Below are 26,066 nucleotides of genomic sequence, written 5' to 3'. Positions count from 1 at the left end.
TGGCTGTCTGGGATATTCTGCTGCCTAGTGATTTTTCAAAAATGAAATTGTTTCTTGAAAATTCACTCACAGCATGAGAGAATTTCACTCAGAATTTATTGAATTTCACTCAGCATAATAGAGGAAAATGTGCAAAACAGTATTTGTTTCTTAAAAGTGAAACCTGCAATAAAGCTAAGAAAATGAAATGAAATTTTAAGAAATATCCTGAAGTGTCACTTCTTTGACCATTAAAACTGACCCTTAAAATAAGCAGCTTATGAGTGAAAGCCAACAGCTAATTTGTTTACTGACTGTACAGAAAGCCCAAACAATAATTACTAATTTGGAGTGCTCTTGTAAACAATCTATGTTTGGCTGAAATACTTACGAAGCACATAGCCTGCTCAGAGGGCAAGAGGTGTTTATATTTACTTTATATGTAATATAAAAACTTTCTTGCTTAAGTTGTCAATACCTGAGACGTAATTCTCAAGAATTCTGAACTGTTTTAATAAGCAAGCAAATGAGGAAATGGAGGTGAGGTCATCCATATATTAATTATGTACAAATAGAATGCATCAATAAACAAATACAAGGTTTACATTTATTATCTTTGCCTCTTTTTATTGTCATATTCAAGACAATAACAGATGTAATTTACAGAATACTTTTAGCACATACAAGAGAGTAAACCCACCATTTAAATAGCTTCACTGTATTAAAAAAAAATAAAGGGAGGAAAAAAAGAGCTGGTTACTCATTTCAGTGCAAACTCAACCCATTTCAGAAAAGCCAGACCTCTATACAGACAATTCAGCAAGTGGCAATCTCACTGAGATCAAAATAAAAATAAAATAATATATGCTGAAATTTCTATTGTTAAAATGGAGACAACCAAAGTATCTATGGCTTTTAGAGCAGATGCTAAATGCATTACACATTCTCAGTCATTACCCTGCCAAAATCTAGGCAAAAGTGTACCTTAGCATCTCATTGAAAATACAAAATAATTTGAGTATAGCTATGTTGAATTTCACATTAGATTTTCTGTGCATGAAGGAAGACTTAGAAAATAAACACAGTTGCACCTTAAGTCTTAAACCAACAGATTACATTCTCTGAATGTAGCCTGCCCTTTTCTTTTGGTTGCTACAATAAAAACAAATGGCAGCACAAACTCATTCGTTTTCACATGCTAGAGTGCTCAGCAGCCTGCTTTTACTACATGAGTGCACTACGTCAGCTTTTGCCTCTCTGTGTTTTGTTTCTCTCTAATCTTGACCTATGCTATGAGCACACTGAATGGCGGAACAGTGCTGAGAAGAAAACACTAAGATACTTTCCTTCTACAGCATCACAGTAAATTTAAACATACTATACTGCAATAATTTAAGATCTATATTCATTCCGAAAACTGCTCTAGTAGGCTAAAGATTAAAATAATTTGAAAGTATTTCATGGCACTGTATAAAGACAGCTTCTCTTTCTAGTTCTACTTTATATATTAAAATAAAACCTTGTTGTTCAGCTGATCCTGCTCAATTGTAAAACTTTGCCAAAACTAAGACTGCTATAAATGACAGATTCCAGCAGTTTAACAGCTGCTATAATATGAGAAGCTATTTATTATTTCAAATGTTATTGTAACAGTCTTCTCGGAGTTTAGTAGCAGCTTTACCATCTGCAGCTTCCTGCAGTATGTCTCAAAACAGAATTCCTGGGGAGGAAGACCACTCACTGGAGGAAGACGTGGGATAAAAGAAAAAGCAATTAAAAACAACAACAACAACAACAAAAACAACCCAAATGACAAGCAGAGAACAAATATTTCCAACACTTTCAATAGCACTCAAGTTTAACTCAGTAAGAATTAATTAGACACACAGTTCAGCTTCCTGCAGTTTCTAACAGCCTCAGATTGACCTCTGCAGCTCCTGTTATAGGCCATTTCCACATGGCACTCTGTGCAAGCTCACTCAAGAGTCTTTTGCTATTTCGCTTTTGTTTGTTTGGGTTGTGCTTTTTTTTAACCAACTCTGAATACACATGTCTAATACTGAGTCAAAACCAATTTCCACCCATTAACGCAGAGATCCAATTCTAGCACTTGGAAGAATTTCATCAGTTGAAATCCACTTGAAATTTATTTCCACTCTCTGGTACAGAGAAACTTCACCTTTCAGGGTCTGTACTAACAACAGGTGGTAAACTGTGCTGTTCTTTTGAGAGTGTTTCACTTACCAATTCACAGTTAGAGACACACAGAACTGATAATACACATTTCTTAATGTATGTTTTCTGACTATTTCTTGTTTTGCTATCTTCTATTATGTCCAACTGCTATGTAACAATGGGAATATGAAAATCACTATTATCAAATATCAGGGGCCTCCTGGAAGGGGTTGATTCTTTGTCCGCTTTGTGCAACAGCTTAAAAAGTCCGGTTCCAATATTCATTGGAATTCCCATGATGATGCACTCAGAAACACCTAGGAAAAAACAACAAACATGCTGAACATCCAAAGATCAGGCATTTACAAAACTATTTTCATTTGCGTGTTCTGTATGCCTTGCCTATTAAATCTCCTTGAACCTCACATGTAAACTCCAAGGGCTCTTTACCAGATAAAGTTAAATGTTACAGTCATCAGATCAGTATGTTTTTTAAATTCTAGACAGGAAAAAAATCAATGGAAACTAAACACCTGATCTAGCAATGGAAGAGCTTCAGGAAGTCTGTTTTTGGAGAAGACACATTCCACTCAGTGCAAACAGCAGAATATGTAAGACAAAGTTACTCATTCTCTGACCCAGTGCTAAGAACCATAGAATCATAGAATCAGTCACATCTGGCCAAGTGCCCTGGAAAGCTCTACACCTTCCCAGTGACAGAGGCATACCCCTGCTTTACCTATACTGCTTTTTGTATCTTCATGATTATAAAAGTTCTTGTTTTGAATTTAAAGATCTAGTCTGTCCCAGCTATTTCTGACCTGTACCATTAGCTGTACCATTTTCACAACAAGATGCTGACACATTAATACTTCTGATCTACTGATGTACACAACTTTCCTAAAGAACATTCCACATTAAAAGAAAGCTATCAGATACCATTGGATTTTTTTCCCTGGCATACTGTTAAAATCAAAATGACACTTTGCCACATCCTCAGGAGTACAAGAACATTTGTCTTTCACACAAGTGTTTAAGAAACTAACAATAAATATCTGTACATTTGATCACACAAAGGATAAAAATAAATTTGCTTAAAATTCTGGCAAGATTTGATTGGTTATTTAAATATGTATGAATGAAGATTCTGTATTTTTGCTCTTAGACCATTGCTGCATGTCTACTAGGTATTTACCAATACTGTGCATTTAAAAACCTTGTGCAAAATAAAACTCTCAGGAGTTAATGTATATTTCAGCCCACTACTTTGTACAACTCCTATAGCACAGAGGTTACAATTGATAAAAGAAATAACCTTTCTAACACCTAGCAGAATAAAACTTAGCTCGTTTTGCAGAATGACTTTTCAACCTGAGCCAATCACTGAACCATGGAAACTGCATTTAGTTTTAGGAATCCTTCTCCTCTTACAATTCTACCATGTGTATAACCAGAAGCCTTCCTCTCATCTCGCTTTTTCCTCATGGGCAAAGTAGTAGATTGCAGCATCTGACAGCAGTTATGTATAGCAGGAAACATTCAGGCAGAACATGCCACTAACAACCAAGTGTATGTTACATATCTGCTGAGACTAATGTACACTAGAGACCAAGGACAATCATATCAGATGGGTGAAGATAACAATGTAATTGATGGCAGAAGAACTGCCACAACAGTACACTCCATTCTAATGACCATCCAAGCCTCCTCCAGTGCATAGACTTGTAACGCTACCAGTTGTAATCTACTGCAGATTTGAGCATCTGGCTGACAGCTATGAGGCGCTGCTCTCACTTTCAGCTGGAAGAAGCTATGTAGACATGAAGCCAGTCATACTGCTCTTACTGCACAATTTTTGACACTTCCCTTCCAGACCACCTACTCATAAAAGAACACAGCAGTGATCTGTAGCTCTCAGTTACCACTCTTAAGTTTGAATAAGAGTGCTGTTTGCTGCTTTTTGGAGAGGGGACAGACAAGTAAACTGACTATCTCTAAGTACTGGCTTGCACACAGTAGCACTTCCTGCAGATCCTGCTTCCAGAATCCAGTGGATGCTGCTGAAACTGGATGTACTCCTCTAGTTTCAATCCACGACACCCACTGAAAGGTGGCATCAGCAATTCTCAACAGAAAATGCTTGTCTTTATGTAGGTAAAGCAGGAAACAGCTGTTCCCCATTCTCTTCTGATGAGGAACCCATCGTTCAAGACAAAAGGGATTCAAAGGCTACACAGTCTAAAACTACACCCACACATTCAGGAGAAGCACTGATTTGAGATGCCATTCAGTGCAGCACCTAAAGCAGTTGATCTCAGGTACATGCTCATCTTTCTTGGCAATGTTCAGAATTTTTTCCTGCTCTTGAGATGCAAAGCCATGAGTGTGTAGAAGACTTTTTATAGCAATTCAAAGAGATAACTAGCAATGGCCAGGTCAGGCAGCTGCACAGCACTTTTTCATACAAGCAAGCCAGTATTATCTCTTCAGTTTTGGAAGACAGACAATGATTTTCTGTTTTGTCCATTCCATTTCCTCATTTGAACTAAAATATTTATATAGAAGGCAACAAGAAAAGATCTTTGCTTTCCACATTATTCAAAACCAGATTTTACCAGCTCAGAGGGGACTTTGAGAAAACACTTTCTTTTCCTTAGTGTCTCCTATAGGATCTTTGCTTTAATCATGTACAAATAATAATAAAATAAAGGAAATCCCACTAATGTGGAATGCTGGACAGCCAGAAAGTGGCAGAGTTCTTAAAATACAAGCTGGTAATACAAACATTTCTAACAGATTCCAGCAATTAAGTAAATATAAGGTCCACAAGGCATATTTTGAAATTGACTACACTCTCTAAGATCACCCAGAAATACATACAAACTAATACACCTTAGCATATTACATTCATATTTTTATACTTCATTAGCACCCAGAAATTCCAAATGAGCAGTTACAGCTCCAGGATGGTAGGTCTCACATAAACAGATGAAGAGGGTGAAACCTGCTCAACTTCTCCTTTTCTCTGCTTAACCTACTAGATGGAGACTTTTCACAAAATCATTCCAAAATGTAGGTAGCTTAAAGAATGAAATCTGGGAAGAATGGGAGCAAAGGTGTTTAATATTTGGAATTGAAATTATTTTTCTTCTTTTAGAGTACATGGCAGAAATGCAAAATTAAGAGACAAACAATGTCAAAACCCATTATCTGAATTTTCAGTTTGGTTATACATACATGTGCATGCACGCACTGTGTGCATATATGCATGTACTTTTAAACTCTTATCAGATACTCACATGAATTCAGTGAGATGATTCAGCGCATGTTAAAACTTAACTTTAAAACCGAAGAACAGGTACTTTTAAAAGGAAATTTCTCCTAACAGGGATCTTCGCTGTTATATTAATGAATGGAGTACTGAAACAAAGCTTCTAATTAACAAACAAACCCAAACATAATTTTGATCTATTCAGATTAGAACCAACTGAAGAAGTCAAGAATTTTGCCTGTTTATCACATAGGCAATCACTGTGCACAGTACACCACCTACGATAGCTGAGACGTAAGTCTTCTTACTTCTTAGTAGGAATGAAAATGAAATCTGAATACTGAATGGGGTACTAAATTCCTTAATCAGCTCCAGGTGTTGGAATACACAAACCTCTACAGTTGAAAAACAACAGAACTACTGATAGTGAGACAAATTCCCTAGTATTTTTCAATGAGCTATATGCTGAGAAGTAAAACCAACTTACTAAAAGTCTGCTTTAAGAAACATGCAACCAATGTCCAATTGATAGCCAGATCTCTGATTGAGATTAGAAATAAATAAAGATTCACCAAACTTCTAAGATCAGTAAGTTTTTGTCCTGTAAACTGAACAGAATGCTTAAAAAGGACAAAATTTCAATGCTTTGAAGACCTTTACAAGTGCTGGGTAGGGATCACAAACTGCAAAAGAATTTGCAATACCTACCACAAACAGAATCCTTCTGTCCAAAGTAGGCAGCATCAAACAGATGGTCTGCAGTCTTTTCAAATGAAGCCAGCATCAAAACACTTTCCTTCATTTTTGCCAGCCCAAACCTAGTAATACCCAGCACTTCACCCTTGATTAATGAAAAAAAGAAAAAAAAACGAAGACAGACTATCAAGCACAACAGTAGCTGGAAGTTAAGTTATGTTTGCTAAAGAAGCAGATCAAGTGAACAACAGAAATATAGCTTTTATTCTAACACAAGAACCTAGTAGTGAATAAAAGGTTATTATCTACAATATAGCATTGTCATAATATGCTGCTTCACAGTTAAACATCCTGAAGTCAATAGTTGGGTTATAAGTAAATAAAACATAAATGAATATTCACACACAACAAAAGCTGTTATACATGGTTAATAGCTTCGTATTTTCTCTAAAACAAGAATATTGGAAAGATTGAAAGAAACACAGCATGTGGAGAAAAAACCCCACACAATTCTTAAGTCGTTGCCAAGTTAAAAACTTCAGTGGAGTCTGACAGCATTATGGTGAAGCCACTGCCTATTGTCCACTGGTAAGTCTGACTTAAGCTGCCAGGACATTACAGAAAATGTTTAATCTTCATTTTTCCACTCTCAAAAAACCAAACCAACCAACAAACCAAACAAAAACCCAAAACAAACCAACCAAACAAACATAATTAGCTTTTTAAACTAACTATTTCTGCCTCTAACAGACAACCTGATTATAACAGACTGTGCACAGAAGCACAAGTCAGAAGTACAGACAAAAGAAAACATGCTAGGAGCCCAACAAGTATGAAACACTGCACACTGATGCCCTTTTTCACTATTGTGTCACAGCTCTACATAGCCAGCCCTGGGAACTACTGCAACTCAGTACAACAAAGCCCTACAGTCTGGGGTGAAGTCAGAACTCCCTCATCCATTTTACCCAAATTACAGCCTTGCACTCTGGCAGGCAAAGTGGAAAATATTACTTCACTAAGTGCAATCAAATCTAAAAACCATAATGAATGTAAATAATGTATTTATGTAAATAAAAAAAGTAAATTGATAAAGATCAGATACGATTTTCTACTAACAAGTTCTGGAAGATTGTGCATGCTCTACATGTAATCTGAATCTTTTTCTAATTTCTGTATCTTTTGATTCTTACATACAGCACAGCTGCTATGAACCACATCCCATGTGGTTTTCTGCACAGCAAGCCTTAAATTGCATGCATGGTTACCCAAACAGATGACTTTCATACCACAATTTTTAGCATTCATTGTTCAAAATCAAAGTTGTGAGTCCTTACTCATTGCATCAACTTGTTTTCACTCAAAACAGGCCTTCTCCCCTCCACCCCCAAGAACTACATTAATTAAGCATTTTGTTTGATATGCAATCAGCAGTATTTGATCAACATAACTTACAATTCTTTAAACTTAAAAATGATTTCCACCTCCCTAGCTCACTCATTCTTCTCAAACATGGTGAAATTAGTTTGTATAAACAGGACACATAACATATAGAAAAAAACCAAACCACAGAACAAACCTTGTAAGTCATTAGATCAGACAACAACATCACATGTCTCCTGTCAATGCTCATACCATGGTTCACCATTGTATACTGAATCTCATTGATAATGGTTGTCCGAGCAGCTTCAATTCCTAGTGTCTTCTCTACCTATACAAAAGATTATGTTCGATTAATGAAGAACCAAATGCTTGGAGCAAATATATTCCTGGAACAAATTAATAACAGATTAATACTTCATTTCCATTACTATCCCTCTGCATTTCTCTGTTTCAAAAATATTCATAGAAAAAGCTTTTTTCAAGTGAACAGTGCTGCCAGTCAAACTCTTGTGTTAATACATTCTGACAACTATTAATGAAATCAGGCTTAATTAGGTATCAACCACTGCATCTGAGCACAAACAAGCACTTGTAATAAAGATGCTACAGGAAAAAAACACCACAGAGCCCATTTAAACATTACCTCATAAGTGTTGTTAGAGGACGTTTTTGTTCCTTTCACTCCATGAGTAGCCATAACAGCTCGCAGATTATCACCTTCAACCAAAAGTTTGTATTTTTCCTTTCCACTTCGTTCATCAATATGAATGACAGCTCGGGAAACCTCTGGTATGCCTTGCACTACAACCTTCACAAACCAAAAAAAATGCTAGTAACTTTGATGTATACAGTAATGTAGTATTAAAAGGGTAACCCTTATCAGCATTCAAACCTATTTAGAAGCTCCAGTCTTTGGAGTAAATGCTGCATTAAAATACTTCAGAAATAAGATTTTCTGCTCCTAAATACACTAGTGCAGATGTGACATGCACACTGTACTATAAACCTTACTCACTAGCTGCATTTTATATTTGATGCCAGATCACTTCACACTCAGACATTGGTCTCTGAATGGTGATAGATCCACACAAATGAAAAAGGCATCCTGCCAATAGTAGAGATTCTCTTATCTTTGGGTTTTTAAAACCCAAAGTAGATAGTCTTTTCAGAGAGAGCTGCAAAAATTGCAGATACTGTCATGTGGCTGACAATTCTAGATGGAAGAATAAATAACTATTTCATGTAACTGCTGCATTTGGAATGCTTCACTAAACACTGTAAGGAAAGTATCAAGGCTTAAATTTGATTTATTAAGATTAGTAACAGGGGCTTCATCTGTAAAGTAGTAGCACAGCAATCTAAGAGTTACAAACTCAGCCTATTTCACTGTCAATACTAACAGGAATTAATTTAGTCTTCCACCACAGAACCCGAATTATTATTGATTACCTCCCACAGAAGCATGAGACAGCCTTTGTTTTTACCTTTGGTAGCTCTTCCTTCAGGGACTGCAATACATAATACATTGAACTCTTGCTATTTTCACGAGGGGTCACACATACAACTGCTTCTCCATGGACAGCAACATCCCCAGGCTTTACTCTGAGTTTAGATATGCAAATAGAGTAGCGCACAGTCTCTGCATTCACCTGTGGAAAAAGTAGGCCAGCAAACATCAGGGTATCTCTCTTCATACAAATCTGCTCACATAGATGCAACAGTCTTTCAACAGAATATAAAAATGCAAAAGGTAGAAAAATAAGCAAAAATTGTTACTCTTATAAACTGGTGGGGCTACCAGCCCATATGTTAACTAATGGACAGAAGTGGCATCCTTGTATATAGCGAGACACCAATAAAGTAATGTATGTTCTCTTGTTTCCAAATAAAATTATCCACTTGACAATGAAAAAAAAGGAGGGGGGTGTAAAATCCAGATATAACGTAGCCACAGGACATCCTCTGTTCACTTTCTTTTTTAACTTCCACTAGTCTGATTAGTGTTTCTGAGACAGGATTAAGAGACACTTTGGATCTTACCCAAGTAACTTTCTGCATAAGAACTGAACAACTCACCTCTAATCTCAGTAGCCTAATGCGCTCTAAAGACAGCTTTACAAGAATGAAACAATCATCTGGAAGAAACACTTCCTCAATATATTCTGAAATCTTTAAGAGATAAAGATGAAATAGTTAGCATGTGAAAATTATTAAAATGCCCCATAGCAATTGGCCTATGTCTACATTTAAAGCATTAGTAATACTACAATTTTTCCTACCTCTCCTAATAAGGTTTTCTCAATTCTTCCTTTAACTAGACGGGCAAAATCAGGATCATCATCTTTGTCCAACTGTGCTGTTATAATAGGGGTGCTACAAAGAATAAACACACATACACAAAAAAAAAAAACCAGTTAGGAAATGGCTCAACTAGATTACAGACAGCAATTTGAACTACAGCCTGCCTTATGGAATGTAACTCTTATCTACAGCAGTATTTCATAAGATAAAGAGACCTTCAGCTTCCCCAGGTACATTTAAGAAAATACATTGAACATGCATTTACCAGCTTCAGGCTGGTAAAACCAAGCAAACACACGAGATTATAACACAACAACTAGTGACTATTTTCATGACATATACTATTCTAGTATTATTTAAGTATAGCTTCATGGATACTTCAGAATAGAATCATAGAATGGTTAGGGTATACTTCAACTACTGCTAAACTCCAGAAGGTTTCATAATATATAAGAAACACCTAATGGAATATTAAACTTAATAAATAACTACTGTACCTCATTTGAGTTTCAGAAAAATAAAACTTCCCTGTTCTCTGGTCTTAAGTATCACTTAGTTGGACAGACATTAGATTTTTCTTGTTTGGGTATTCCATGCATTCAGTGTTGTCTAATACATTACTGGGAACTAGGAAATGCTATAATTTTTTTCCACCAGGTTTCACTTAGGCAAAGGGGTAAAAAAAACCAAACAATGTTAGTACCTAATAGCTTTTGAAGCGTTAATGATTTCTTTGATTCTTGGCACACCCAAAGTAATGTTCATTGAAGCAACACCAGCAAAATGGAAAGTCTTCAGAGTCATCTGTGTGCCAGGCTCACCAATGCTCTGTGCACAAAGAGCTCCTACTGCAGAACCAGGCTCCATCTGTGCCCTGATGAAGAAATTCTCTCATTAGAAAATAAAGAAACACAGAGCTCAGCAAGGTATAAAATCCTAAACAAGGAACTATTCTGGTAAATAGATGAGAAATTTGTTCATTTTTTTAAATTTTACTTTTAAATAAACAAACAGGAGAAAGGTTAAGAGGTTGCTAATACTCAAGACTGATCTCATGCAAGGCAAGCAGATACCCTGTCACAAAGGTATTACACAGATCCAGTACAACATCCATAATAGAAACAAACTGCTTGTCCTCCTCCTCCAAAGTATCAAGCATTCAATTCAGGATTCGCCATTCAGGGAAATCCCATATGCTAGCATTTCCAAAACTCTCCTTCACATGTTTAAGCACTAGAAACCTTTACTAAGTCTCCTTAAAAAAAATTATTATGCAGATTGCTTTTTAATCAGAGCAAAATCTAGATATGCCTTCTTGTTCTCATCTTATTCAAAAGCCCTATACTGATGACCTACTTTCCCTTCAAGTTATGCATGTAATGTGCTCATTCCCACATTTTGTTTTTTTTATTAAAAATCACATCCTCAAAGAACTGGTTGTCCTTACAGGACAAAACTCAAAGACCACTACACAAGATGTGAGGGACGGTATATATTCTCCCCTAGAATTTTGTTCAGATCATAAGAGTTAGCATTCCAAAACTTGCACAGAATGCAATGTGATCTGCTCTTCTAGAGTAAATGTAACCTCTGAACTTAAGGCACAATACCACTTCCTAAATGATTCTAACTTATAGCAACTTCTTGCATTTTCCATGATGAACTCCTACCAAGTAAAATAGCTGTCTGATAGCAATTTAGCATGTAATGTCTAAGGAATTAATTCTGAGTGACTGTAAAAAAAAAAATATTTAATTAGAGGTTATTGTTCTCACTGTTACAACAAAAACATCACAGCAATTAGTTCCTTTCCAAGGGTATCATCTTTCAGCTACCAGATCAGCATAACATAGTATGCTAAAGCAACTCACTACAGTAAAATAGGCAACTAATGTTTAAGAACGCTTAAGACAAACATAAGCAAATAATGCTAGTAACTGAAAGCAAAAAACCTCATAATTGTTTTAAAGTAGTTCTGTTAAGAATTTAAAATTGCCATGAATTTTCTAGAAAAAGAAAAAATATTAGTAAACAATCAATGCAGGTGAGCGTGAGGCCACAAAGCAGGTGTCATGAATGGCTTTCATGCCAATTATGAAATCCAAAGAGTCTAAAGAAATGAAAGAACTCTCAATGGATAAAGGGATGAAAGTATCCATACTATTACTACTTAGTTAGAGGCCAAGAATTACAAACAAGAAGCTCCTACAAGTGCATAGCAAATTCAAGAATATGTTAGCATGAAATGTGACATAACTCTTCACAGACTGTGTAGATCAAGTGTAAGTATAAGGACTCATATAGATTTAAAACTGATCTAGTGAGATATTATTTTGCATGGACTCTTTAGAGGTTTAGAACAATCTCCTGCAAGAGGGGGAGGAAGGGAACACGTGTGCCAATGGGTGTAAAAAAGTGATTAAACAATAATCCCTCTCACCTCGCTCTGAATCCTATCATTTATGGTTTTTACCAGACTCTGTTTTCAAAACCATGTGTAGCTCTAAGTAGTAAATAGCGACAGAAGAAAATGGCATTCACTACTGTTTCAGAAGAAAGGTGCCTAAAACCAAGCAGATAGCTTTGCACTGTCAGGAAATATAAAATGAAATATAAAGGATTTTTTTTCTAAAATATAAAAGGGAACCAAAAAATTACTAAGAGTCTTCTAACGAAAGAATCTGATTATGATTCAGAACAGAAAGGTAAAAACCTTAGCTCTGTCAGACCTCTAGAACTGTCATATGAGGCTCAACTCCACCTTAACAAGCCCACCTGTACAAGGCAATGCTTTTTTTTTTTTTTTTCATTCTACCTTTGTTCCTTTGTTTTGCAAACATTTATGTCATTGAGGGAAACTGTTTTGTATTCTACATTTGCACCTCATTCACAACAGAACCAACCTTCATACAGTAAAATTAGTACATTGTACTCCTAGATTGCAAACAAAGGGAACAAATGCTAAATTGGGGGAGAATAAATTAAGAAAATAACAGGCTAAACACTTACCTCATGTATTTATCCCTACAAGTCTCCAGAAACTTCTCTACTTGTGTTGGAGTAATCCTATCCAACTGATATAAAACTCTTGGCTGAAAAGAGAATAGTTGAAAAAGAAACAGCTTTCAAAGACTGAAAAGAACTACATAATTACCTCCTTAAGCTATTTACCTCTGTTGTGCCATTGTCATTAATGCCATACTTGTCCCTAGTTTTTTTTATCTTCTCAGAAACACCTCTGATGAATTTTCTGATTTCCTGAAATTACATTAAAACAGTAAATAAAGACATTGTCTTCATACTGAAGTCTTCAGCAGTAAGTTATTGACTTAGAGCTCCAAATGGAATGTTTACAATAATAAATTAACAATACACGTTATGAAGAGAGGAACATGAAAACTTAGACACGCACATACACTAGAATTCAGCAAACCAGAGTCACTCTTGTATAACCACAAATTAATAGCAGTACATGAAGAATACTGTCCCTGCTGAATAAAAGCATCCTTCCTGAGCACATGCTGAAAAATTAAGGTATTTGACTTGGTCAATCCTGACTCTACCATCAGGGAAAGAAAAATAACTAAAAATAAAATAGTATTTTCTGAGTATAGCAACACAAACACACACTCATTTCTCAGTATTCAAAATAAGTTCAAGTGAAAAGACTGTTGCAAGAGAAGAAGTATATAAAGGACGCCTGCTGGATAAATTTCAGAGGTTCAAGATGCACTTTATTTGGGAGGAAAAATTTCTCAAAATGTCTATACACCTGTCAGTCTCTACCTAAGGTAGTTCAAATAACGTCTCTATACTGCGTAGAGGTCTTGCAGATAACTGCATTTAACATGTAATAGTACATAAGCTTTTCACTCTCTTAACAGATTTACCCAGAACTACCTCTAGCAGTCTTTACTGGAATATAAATTGAAACAATATTGTTAGAAAAATATCCAACATTTCTAAGAAAAATCATCTGGGCATTATGGTTTGGATATAGATATGTGCACTAGATACCACAAAATATAAGGTCCAAGATTAAACTCTTCCATAAAAGTGGACTCAGTGCAACTCATTACCATAACGCAAGGTTATCAAAACTGAAATACAAACAAGAAAACAAGAAGGAAGAGGAAATCCTTCCCATCTACTTTAACAATGTCTTAAGAAAGCCTCCATGGAGAAGTGAATAGCTTGATTTTTTTGAGTCCTTTTAAACCCTTTCCACCTCATTAGTCCTGCGTAACAATCAGGATGATGATCATACATATCACTTCCTCTTCAGTCAGTATTTGACTTCTTCCAATGACCACAGTAGCCCAGCACTATTACTCAGAAAACTGAGTAAATATTTGAGTGACTGCTTTTTTTTCTTCTTTTTAACAACTGAATTCATCCATCATTATCAAAACACTTCTGTTAGATCCTAAAAGAATCCTCAGATTCTCCTAATATCAACATTCTTACTGGCATTCAATGTGTTTTCAGACAGTATGTTATTTTCTGTGACCACTAGAACAAAGTTCAAACAAAAGAACCAACAACAGAAGTATGCTACTGGAATGGATGCTTCAAGTTGTTTCCCTGCTTGGATGACAACAGGATGCATTGATACATTTCTGCCCCCTGTGCCCTACAGTAAGCCATATTAATTCACAAATGAAGTATTTTGCTATTTTAAAGGGGTTTGACCCTGAAATCTTGGCACAAAATTGGCGATTTATTTCCTAAAATATGTGTTAAGAAATAATGTGGCATTAGAAAAATGAAAAAGTCTAGAAGTCTTCAACAGAATAAATTGTTATATAACATTCTGAAATGCAAAAATAGAGACATTGCCACATGCTAGAGCCAAAAAAGGTGAGAAATAAATCTCTAAAGACCTTAGTTGCATTGTCAAAAGTTTTATTCGTGCTCAAGAACTAAAAGAGGAAATTACCTATTCCTCTCAACTTTCAACTATGTGTTGGCAGTTTATCTAAACTATGGATTAATTTATGCTGCAAACAGAATGAAAATGTAGCTCACTCTTTGCTGAGCCTGTCTGAGCCTATGGACTGATCTTCAGTGCAACACTGTCCTCTGTGAGCACAGGAATATAATTTGCAGAGCAAGCTGAAGAAACCATCGCTTGTTTCACATTGTTTAAACCATGGAGTCTTTTAGTCTGGACCTGTTTCACAAAAAGGCATCAAACTGACTCAGTAAGATCTGACTCACTGTTGGCCTTGTCAGCTACTGCAGAACCAGTGATTAGTCAAAGCAGCAAGCAGTCCAGGGTATACAGCCTAGCCAGTTGTGTGTTTGCATCACATTTCCCAGCACTTAAGCTAGCGTGATCATTTATACACATGAAGAGAATCCTCACAGTTAAGCAGTGGTACAGACAATCCTACAAGATTCAGTAATAATCGCCTGAAGTTCAGGTAGACCCATTAGGTCAGTTCCACATATGCCAGCACTAGCCCTTTTCCGTATTTGCACCACACTGCCTAGTACTCATATTCTATCATCTCAAAAAACAATCCACAGAAAAACTATAGGTTTGTGGGTTTTTTTTTTAATTATGAGGGTTTCTAAAAACCTTCTCAACTTCAATAAGAAGAAAAAAAAAAATGCCTTAACTTTATCTTAGTATACTCAAATATGTTCAAATAAGGAAGAAATTCTTTACTGAGAGGGTGGTGAGGCACTGGAATGGGTTGCCCAGGGAGGTTGTGAATGCTCCATCCTTGGCGGTGTTAAAGGCCAGGTTGGATGAGGCCTTGGGTGACATGGTTTAGTGTGGGGTGTCCCTGCCCATGGCAGGGGGGTTGGAACTAGATGATCTCAAGGTCTTTCCAACCCTAACTATTCTATGATTCTATGATTAACACAGTTGAAACTGTGCCAACCAACAATCTGCTTTTTCATCAGTTGAGTTCATTACAGTGAGGGCAGAGTGCAGGCAGAATGAATGCCAGTCTGTTCGGAAGAAACTATTTAGACATCCTGTTTTCTGGACAAGAGTGGATAAGCCCATTATAGGAACTTCCTAGTAAAATAACAGCAACAAGAAATATTTCTGTTCTGGAAGGGAAAGTGGAGGAAGAGATAGGAAGACATCAGAAAAACATGCTAATATCCCTAAAGGTTGAAAGAATGAGTTTTAGAAAGGAACACCACGTACTAAAAGCAAGCTTGCTCAAATCCTCAAAATCTTCAAATTGAATTCTAAAGATAAATTCACGTGTCACAGTTTTCACCAATAAAAAGGAATTGGGTAAATTCTTGTAATGAGTGACTACATTATAATGTAACAAGCAGTAATGTATATATGCTAATCAGCTACTTCAGCACTATGCATACATCTTTAGCTAAAAAGCACTAACATTAATGCTCACACAGTGCACACACATGCTACAATTACCTCATTATATTTTTCATAACCTGTCTCAGTTAATGTCTTCAAGGATGAACAGAAAAAAAAAAAAAAAGAAAAGGAAAGAAGAAAATGTAGTAATATCTAAAACTTAGAAACCTTAAGTTAAACTGATTACCACTAAGGTGATGTAGCCATATCTGTGCTTCTGAAATTAATAGCGATTATTTCCCTGATATATTTAAAAATATGTGAATCTCAAAGAACAATTTCAGTTCCAAACCTTGATATAAGTATATTGCCTTTTTTTTTTTTTTTTTCCCTTCAGAGATGCTGTTAGAAGTTAGAGCATATTTCAAGTACGGATACAATTACTTTTTCAACTCTGCTCTGTCAATGGAACTGCAAATCAGGTTTATAAACAGTGGCTTATTATTTCTGTCACCTTCTGCTCCAAAGCACTCTGATCTACTAAAAAGAAGCCCTTCAAAAGCAGGTCACTAAATTCACATTATTCTCATATCACTGTCAGTAATCAGAAGGTTCATCACAGTAACAACTTCATATGTCAAAAGGCAGGGTAATTCTACAGTTTTTATTCCTTGTCTTCCAAAGCAGCCTGAAGTGTGGCTGCTCTCAAATATTAAAATTGCTTATTGTTCTTTCAAACAAATTGACTTCCACAATTCAAAGGGTAAGCAGTCACGTGACTGCTCACTCATCCGTAAAAAGCTCAAGTACTCCTCTGAAGATAAGCCCTGTCCAGCAAAGCTCTTTCATACGCTACAAGTGTTTTGCTGGTTTATAGTATCATAAGCAAGGTAAATAGGTCTAAGTGTATAGCTTTATTAAAGGAAAACCAGCAAATGAGTAAAAACAGACATTCAGAAAGTTGGTAATATCAAAATACATGTATAATAATGGAGTTTGAGACTCAGTGCTAGTGCTTCCTTTATATGTAGAGTCATAATCACCTTGTTTCTGACATCCTAGAGGAAGCACATAATTACTGTACCATCTTGCTATGGAGAAATTCCAGCAAGATAGCTCAGAGCAGCAGCACCTTCTATTCAAAAAAATCACTAGATTTTTCTCTTATTTCTGATGTTCCTGTGCTGAACATGAACAACTACCATAATAAGAATTAAAATAACTAGCCCTACTTCTCCACCTCCTAAAAGTGCACAAATACATTACTGAACAAACTACTACTCCTGCTTCTAACACATGAAGTTCAGCCACATCTCCTACAGATTGATAAGACCATTTCATTTAATTTCCTTAATTTATAAGGGAAAGTTAATCACTGTGTGATGAGGAAATGAGGTAATTACCTGCAGAAAACTGTCTCGGCAGCAAAGAAATTCATTCTTCTTCATGATGGCCTCTGATGTTAACACCAATGTATTTTTACTAAGGGCTGGTTCACTATGGCATGGATATACAGCCTTAAGAAGAAAAACCACTTAATTCTTTACATAAACCATATGCACAAAACATTCATCGATAAACAGCATTTGTCAGTTTTGGTTGGGTTTTAGTTTGGGGTTTTTGTTTATTTGGGTTTTTTTTTCTATATAATACTAGACTAATGGGAAGAGATCGTCCACATACACTTCTATTTACATGCACAAATCTGAAGGTATACACACACACACTTCTAATTCTATCAACTTATTACACTCACATTACAGAAATCTGAATACTCCTTTCAGCAAAAGGTATTTAGCAACAAAACCTACTACAAAACCAAATAATACTGTCCTTTAAACATCACAACACATCCGAAATTATTTAACAATCAGGCCTCCAACTTAAGAAACAGCTCAAAGAACATGAATGTTTTCATTTAATAAGGAATTACTTGGTGTAATATCAGTCCAGTATAGTACTCAACTAAGTAGTAAGTTATCTAGTGAGTTAGATATTAGGTCATAGAACTATGTCTAAGCACAGAAGAAAACTCTGTTTTCAAAGCTTATACACAGTTCAGTCCTGTTATATATGTGCTGAATGACTGACCGGGCAATTTAAAAAAAAAATACTTCAATTGAAACAATTCTCCCCATAACTTACTACTTCATCTACATGCTTAATAGTCTTTTTAAACTTCCGACAGATTGCAGTAAGCCTTACCCTGATATTGTCTAGAACTCGCTTGAATTCTAGTGGTTCATCCTTCCCTTCCATGGCTGCAGGATCCAAGCCATCTCCTCCATAAATAAACTGTATAATGTCACCAGTAGAACTTCTGACTGTCAAATCATACTGTGAGCAAAGATCTTCAAGGGATTTTACCAGCCGCCTCTGAAGGAAAGAGGAAGGAAAAAAAAATTGCAAGGAAAGTATCTGGGAACTTTTAAAAAATAGCTATTCATTTGGATTACAAAAAGTATAGAAACTGAACTCAGGAAATAAATTTGGTAGAGTGATCAGCACACAAGCAGGCATGAAAACCTACTTTAAGTCATACATTATCTTTAGGGACTTACTGTACATTTCCCAGAGCATGAAAGGAAACAATAACAAAATTCAAAGCAACAACACAATTCTCCACATTTAGAAATTAGAACATATAGGAAAGCTAATGCTAAACTGCAAGAACCTACTACAGTCCAAGGAATTTGCAGAGGGGAAGAATTTCACAGAATATTTGCATTCTTCCAATGAGGTTTATTTCTCGAGGGTTACAATACTCTTTTCATATGGAAGCAAAACCAGTTAACGGTTATTTTCACTGAAAGAAAGCAAAGAGCTCTTCTGTCAAAGCCCATAGGTACTATTTTTTACCAGTGTTAGCTACTTCTCTTACATTAATTCCTTGTATCAGGAAATCTGTTTATTAGCATCTTCCTTTCTCTGCCTCCCAAAAAGAAGGCATGCTACGAAGCAATAGTGGTAAAAACAGTTTTACTTTAAGCATGTACTTCATTGCTCCGTAACAGTAAAACAGCTCAGCGAAGAATAGAAATTGGTAATTTATTCTATTTTCTTACTGAGGAGAAAAATGGCAAAATAAAATAAATGTCATTTGGTTTTGTTTGTTTTGAAATTCTAAAGTCCAAGTGCTACAATTTATTCATGTAGGGTGAAAGTTGGTAAGGAAAAAGGTTTTGCAGACTGCTTATTAAATATTTTTTTATACATACTTACACGTATGCAAACATTATTCTGTTAGCTTAAGAAACAAATGGTCTAATTAGTCACCCACCCCAGAAAGAATTTATTTCAGTCTTTGCAGATTTACTTGTCTATCTCTGACTGTGTGCCCAGTCCCAAATTATCTTGGCTTTTCCACTGCCTGTTACATTAGGAAGAGGACTATACTTAAAATACTACTTAAAAATCTTTACTGAAGTCTTAATACTGCTCATAATGACAGAGGGACATTTATTTCCACAAAAGATACAGCCAAAGACACTAACATCTTACAGAACTTTAAGTCTATATGCCAAATCAGATACTAAAAGGGACTTTTAGCCGTATTTCTGTCATTCAGACAATCTTTTTTTAAATAACCCAAACACAAAAGGATTTGTGTTTTCTGCTTCTCATTGTTGAAATACTGTATCTGAAAAAGCACTCACAACTCAAATCTATGTTACAATGTATGGACAAACTTCCATCATTCACCTGGGTTTTAGGAACACATACTACAATAGCATAGTAGTCCTCAATAACTCCATAGAACAAGGGCTTATCACCCATATTCAAGAGGAATCAGTTTAATAGAAGCATGTTATTGTCCCACTGCCTGAGGTCTGGTTTACAAACCTCATGCCTATTGGAGAATAGAGCAAAATCATGTATTTCACAGTACAAATTATGTTGTTACATTAAACACACACACCCCCAATGTATGCACTTCTCCCCCATCCCTCACCTCAACATACACATAAGAAATACCCTGCTTTTGCAAGGCTGACAAATCCCCTACTCCACTGACAGTTACCTGCATATATCCAGTTTCGGCTGTTTTTACAGCTGTGTCAACCAGACCTTCTCGACCAGCCATTGTATGAAAAAAAAATTCAGTGGGGGTCAACCCAGAATAGAAGCTATTAGCAACAAAGCCTTTTGCTGCTGGAAGCTACAGAGAAGAGTGGGGAAAAAAGGTTGAAATGAAATGTACATTTTGTATATGCATGTTACAGAAAAACATGTATGTCATCTAAATTCCATCAGTGCATACACAAAGAGAAGTCATCTCAGGTGCATTTAGTTTTGAAATTCAACTTTCATATACTGATCCAAATAAAGACTTCAAAACTCTTGCCTATTTCTTCCAAACCAATGCAACAGACCTTCTTCCTCCACCTACAGGCCTTGTCATGCTTCTAGCCATTCCTTGCAAACACTACACCAGCTTCCATCATTTTGGCCTCCCTTAAAAATCGCAAAAATTGGAAAGGCAGTAAGAATGGTCACTTTGCAATAGTATAGCAAAGGTATTTGCAGTGCTACACACTAGAGACATATAAGTAATTCTTTTTCATGGTTTATTCTCACCTCTGAGAAGAGTTCTTGACAAATGAACTTTATGCAGGCCTCCTTTCAAGTCAAGTAACACCAACCTGTCTCCATGATCAGATAAACCAACATATAGGCTACAGAGGTTCATCTTACAATACCTTTTGTTGTTATTTAACAAAGAGTGCTTTCTAAATCAGTAAAAAAGCTAGAGTTAAATTTAACTTTTACCTTCTCATCTAATCCGTTAAGTATTTCTTCTTCTTTCATTTATTCAGAAATGAAAATATTTCACATTGCAGAAGTTGAAATTTGGATGTTTAGTGACAAATGCAAGTGTCATGGACATCATCCAGCACTTGAGTTCTGACTAACACAAGACTGATGGCTGGTACCTGGAACCTTCTCTACTGATCATTAGATTTCAGGTAGCAGTTAAAAAAAAAAAAAAAGAAAAAAAAAAAGAAGAATCTCACTATGTTAACAAGTGCATGAGACTCCTTATTGTTTCATGTATAACAGACTTCAAACATGAACGTCAAAGTAGCCCATGATACCAGTCTTAGTGGAAAAAGAAAGAAAAAGCAGCAGCCTCCAGAATGGTTGTCATGGTTTAAGCCCAGCCAGTAACTCAGAACCACGCAGCCGCTTGCTCTCTTCCCCCACTTCTTCCTCCCCCCACTCGTGGAGGGATGGGGAGGAAAACCAAAAGATTGTAACTCCCACAGGTTAAGATAAGAACAGTCCAGTAACTAAGGCATAACACAAAACCACTACTGCTACCACCAGTAATAATAATGATGAGGGAAATCACAAGGGAAGAGAATACAACTGCTCACCACCCGTTGACTGATACCCAGCCCAACCTGAGCAGCGATCTGGGCCTTCCAGATAACTCCCCCCAGTTTATATACTAGGCATGAGATGCTGTGGTATGGAATACCCCTTTGGCTAGTTTGGGTCAGGTGTTCTGTCTCTGCTTCCCCCTGGCTTCCCCCCTCCCTGGCAGAACACGAGACTCACAAAGTCCTTGGTCAGAGTAAACATTACTTAGCAACAACTAAAAACATCATCAAAAACATTATCAGCGCTGTTCCCAGGCTAAAAGTCAAAAACACAGCACTGCACCAGCTACTAAGAAGGAGAAAAAATGGCTGCTACTGCTGAGCCCAGGACAATGGTTTACCTGGCATGTTTCACCTGTCTAAAGATATGAACATACACCAAAAAAATTGCCCTGAAAAGTCTTAGTGCAGTGAAACATAACACAAGAAAATCTCCAACAAATTACCTTCAGAACTCTCAAGAGAATCAAAAATGTATTATTCGAGTTACTTTCATTTTACTAAATTAGAAATGTCTAAGGAAGGCTTAGCTGTAAAAATTCAAGCTATCTAGACATCCTATGCCAATTCATAACACTACTGTTAACTGTCAAATCACCATACGTGATCCTTTTCCTTCACCATGTCCCCCATGTCTGGGGAGGGACTCTTCGTTAGGGACTGTAGTGACAGGACAAGGGGTAACAGGTTCAAACTTAAACAGGGGAAGTTTGGATATAAGGACGAAGTTCTTTACTGTCAAGGTGATGAAGCACTGGAACGGGTTCCCCAAGGAAGTTGTGAATGCTCCATTCCTGGCAGTGTTCAAGGCCAGGTTGGACAGAGCCTTGGGTGACATGGTTTAGTGTGAGGTGTCCCTGCACATGGCAGGGGTGGTTGGAACTTGATGATCTTAAGGTCCTTTCCAACCCTAACTATTCTGTAACAACACATACTGTCGTCCATCCTCCTTAAAATGGTTTAAGTCTATTTCTTTCACTTTTCTTTACAGTGTATTGTACACATACATTACCTTGGAATGCTTCTCAAAGTGAGGCAAGGATCTGTTCTCAAACCCGTCAGGAACTCGGGATCCACTGATAGCCTGCTGACCTACACAAGCGATCATCTGGGATATATTAATGAAGGAGCCTGAAACCAAAAAACACTTAGCTCACGATGGACGAATATCACTGCTCCTTTTGTAAGCTGTCTTCACTTCTATGAAGATCTATTATTTAGCTTCATAATTTGTCAAAAAAGCACTTAGAATCGCAACAGTTAAAGAAGGTTTTCTGTTACTTATTCTGTGCATTTCAGCATTTTCACAGAGACTGACAACTAAGTCTACAATAAAGCTAATGAATCCTTCTAAACAATTTTTCTTTGGGTCATAGACATTCATACCACCACTATTTAACTACAGTCCTTATACTATCCTGTCTCATATTAAGGATTGTGTTTTATACAACCCATGATCCTAACCTACATATTTCGCTTCACAGTTTCTTTAAATTATTTGAATTAACTTTTAATTACCTTTACCAAACATGTACTTACTGAAAAGGGTCACCTGAAATCTATACATGAATTTAATGCTGACTATATGAAACAACCTATAAAGACAGAGTATGTAAAAGTGAGAACAGTGATGAAGCAAGCAATCCACTTCCAAAGTTTAACTATCCCTACCTTTAGAACCACAGAGTGCCATGATAAGGGGACTGTTGCTCTTGTCCAGTTCTCTGAGACAGGCACTGCCAGCATGATCTCTGATAACAGACAGTTCTTTGAGGATTAAGGCCTGAAATACAAGATTTCAGAGATTCAGCTTTTGTTAAAAATACCATACACAAACAGTACTCTATCATTCCCAGCAACACCTTCAGTAGTCAAAGGGAATTCAAAATATAATAAAAGAAGAAAACTAGATGTTGCTTTGGGAAAAACAAGTTTAACTTTTAACTTGCTTAATTTTCCAATTTGCTGCAACAAGACAAGGGTTGCCAGGAACATCACAATCCCTTTTGTCAGCAGCACCAACTTAAGCTAAATCAAGCACTTATGTAAGCCCTATGTCTTGCTGTACAAGAGATTACCTCCAAAAATTGTTACATCCAATTGTTAAGAACTTAACAACTGTACCAAAAAAACATTTTAGGATATACACAGGTGTTCAAAAAGAGGAAGAATGGAAAAGACTAAAACACTTCTTTCAACCGGAGTACCACTTCAAACTGAACAGCTGTGACAGTACTTCATCACAGGGTGGGGTTTTCTGGTCATTTGGTGGTGGTGGTGGTTTTTTTGTTTGTTTTTGTTTGTTTGGTTTTTTATTTTTTTTAACAGTAAAAACTAGACATCAGATGATCAATGTCTCAAACTAGCCAAGATGATCAACATATAAAACCATTAAAGACAATGAAGGTGTTCTTCAGCTGAATTCAGTAAGTCCATGCCTATAAGCTTTTGGCAACAGTCACTGCTCTTCATCAAAATTTCTACAGAAAGAAGAAAAAAAGCTCAGCATAACCAAATTCCACCTAACCTTTGACCATTGATAAATGTAATTAATCCCATTCCAACTACCTATGTGATTTTATTGTCTTGTATATCACCCCAATACATCCAGCCAGAAGGAAGGATCTCAGTTGTAGAGTATTTAGCTAACATTTTTAGAAGCATACAAGCATCTTAACGTTAAGAAAAGACAGACTAGCCTAAAGCTGCATACCTATTTGCATGTATTTTTAGGTTCTGAAAGACAACTTTGACTTCATAGTTTCCATGAATATATTCATGAAGTCTCTAGTCTAAAATATATATATTTTACCTCCAATGTCTCTTCTGCAGTACAACCAGGCTGTTGCTGTAGCTTGCCAGTGTTCAGAGCTTCAATATACTCATCACATTTCTTATAGCCAGCATTCAGCAGCTCATACTTAGCTCTTAGCAGGCCCTGCCCAGGGGTTACATCACCAATTCCAATTGAAAAGCCACGATTAGCTATTATTAAAAAAAAAAAAAAAAAAAAATTAATGATTATATTAATAGCTTACTCTCATATAGAGAAAACAGATTAAACCCAGGAAATATTATCACTGGGAACTTTATTTTTCCTCCCATCATAAGCACAATAGAATGTTACACTGTTACTATCAGTTTCACAACTAGTGTGAGGGTTGTGGCGTTTTTTTTTGGTGATTTTTTTTGTTTGTTTTTGTTTAACACTGTACATCATGTTTGAAGCTAAATTATTGTTCAATTGTTCTGTTTCTGATTTAAGATACTATTTTTCCAGGAAATGTACTTACAAAGATAGACAGGAGCAAGCCTGGCTAGTCGTGACATGGCATCTGCAGCTTCTACCTGCCCCCAGTCTCTCAGCAAGATGTAGAAGATGTTGTTCTTGGATCCTGAACCCAAGGTACCTTTGTCCATACTACCACTCAGTAACTCACTGTTTTGAATTGTGACATCTAGAAATAAAAGGCAACAAAAATTCACTGGTTTCCTGAAACATTACCTAAACTCTAGTAATTGTTTATGAAGCAGGCTTTTAAATAAAAGCTCTTTCCATTAGAAGAACACACATTTAATGTATCTGTAGAAACGCATGAGTAAATTTGTAAGGGGAACAGCCTATAACCTGACCTTACAAACTCAAAATTTCTTTCCCTGCCACCTTAGAAAAGCATCTGTATCCAATTTAAGACTTGTGAGAAACATTGTGAACAATCCATCTTGTAAAAAAAAAAAAAAAAACAAAAACCAAACCAAACAAAAAATCAACACACACAAAAAAACCCAACACAAAAAACCAAAAACAAACCAAACCAAGAAAAACAAACAAACCTTGGCTTCATTAATCAGATTAAAGTCTTCAATCAGTCTTATCTGTCCAGAAATGGTATCCTCAATCATGCATAATAAACCAATGTTACTTATAAATAAGTAAACCAGTATCATTTATATATAAATGAAGTAGAGCAACAAAATTTCAGAAGTGAAGTTACAGTTCTCTTATTTAAAAATTCTGACATTTAGTTCAACTCTATCACCTCTTGAGGCACAGGGTGAATTTAAAAGACATGCTGGACTCAAATGTTTCTTGGATAACAAGCATATAATAATGACATCCATCTTGCCTGTGGGCCTGTACTCACTGCCTCTTTTAGAGGACTTCCTTTTGCTTCATCAGTAACCTTCTACTTCAGGCACTGAATCTTCCTTATAAGCTTTAGCCTTTAACTAATTTAAAAATGTCTTCTAGACATGAACTTCATACGTATTTTTTCTATGAGAGTAGTACAATATACGCTCAACCTGAACTTCATTATGCACCTTTCAAAGAACTGGTGTAGGTAGATGGATCCAATTTAAGTAATTTTATGCAAAAAGCTGTAGATGTCTGCACAGTGTACTCTATGCTCAGTATTTTCAATGTGAATTTAAGTAATCATCATCTTGAACCAGAAGTCATTGTTCTTCCACTTATTAAATACAATCAAAACACAACACCAGGACTCCTTAAGACTTTGGAGAATTCACAGAGAACTTGCTGAACGGAGTAGATGTTGCTTCAGAAATTAAGGGTATTTTTCAG

The 26,066-nt window shown here is 36.2% G+C and overlaps 1 protein-coding gene across 2 annotated transcripts in view; it reads right to left on the bottom strand.

Moving 5' to 3' along the window:
• Positions 1–591: 591 nt before the first annotated feature.
• POLR3A (RNA polymerase III subunit A) overlaps positions 592–26,066 on the bottom strand; it is a 39,649-nt gene continuing 14,174 nt past the window's right edge. Inside the window, exons 15-32 of one of the 2 annotated variants that reach the window (XM_080621932.1) lie at positions 24,775–24,939; positions 24,294–24,466; positions 23,153–23,264; positions 22,494–22,612; positions 20,119–20,256; positions 18,303–18,473; positions 17,501–17,614; positions 16,215–16,250; positions 12,977–13,063; positions 12,815–12,897; positions 10,509–10,679; positions 9,784–9,877; positions 9,581–9,673; positions 8,989–9,153; positions 8,148–8,312; positions 7,701–7,832; positions 6,134–6,266; positions 592–2,471 (exon numbers count right to left, since the gene is read on the bottom strand). In XM_080621932.1, the coding sequence (XP_080478058.1) occupies positions 2,323–2,471; positions 6,134–6,266; positions 7,701–7,832; positions 8,148–8,312; positions 8,989–9,153; positions 9,581–9,673; positions 9,784–9,877; positions 10,509–10,679; positions 12,815–12,897; positions 12,977–13,063; positions 16,215–16,250; positions 17,501–17,614; positions 18,303–18,473; positions 20,119–20,256; positions 22,494–22,612; positions 23,153–23,264; positions 24,294–24,466; positions 24,775–24,939 (2,300 nt within the window). In that variant the 3' untranslated portion in view covers positions 592–2,322. The remainder of the gene's footprint in view (positions 2,472–6,133; positions 6,267–7,700; positions 7,833–8,147; positions 8,313–8,988; positions 9,154–9,580; positions 9,674–9,783; positions 9,878–10,508; positions 10,680–12,814; positions 12,898–12,976; positions 13,064–16,214; positions 16,251–17,500; positions 17,615–18,302; positions 18,474–20,118; positions 20,257–22,493; positions 22,613–23,152; positions 23,265–24,293; positions 24,467–24,774; positions 24,940–26,066) is intronic. The other variant, XM_080621933.1, reaches the window with a different exon arrangement.

The sequence above is a fragment of the Psittacula echo genome (genome assembly GCF_963264785.1).
Source record: "Psittacula echo genome assembly, chromosome: 6".
Taxonomy (NCBI): Eukaryota; Metazoa; Chordata; class Aves; order Psittaciformes; family Psittacidae; genus Psittacula; species Psittacula echo.
The sequence above is the reverse complement of the archived record's forward strand: the minus strand, read 5'-3'. Positions and strand labels throughout refer to the sequence as shown.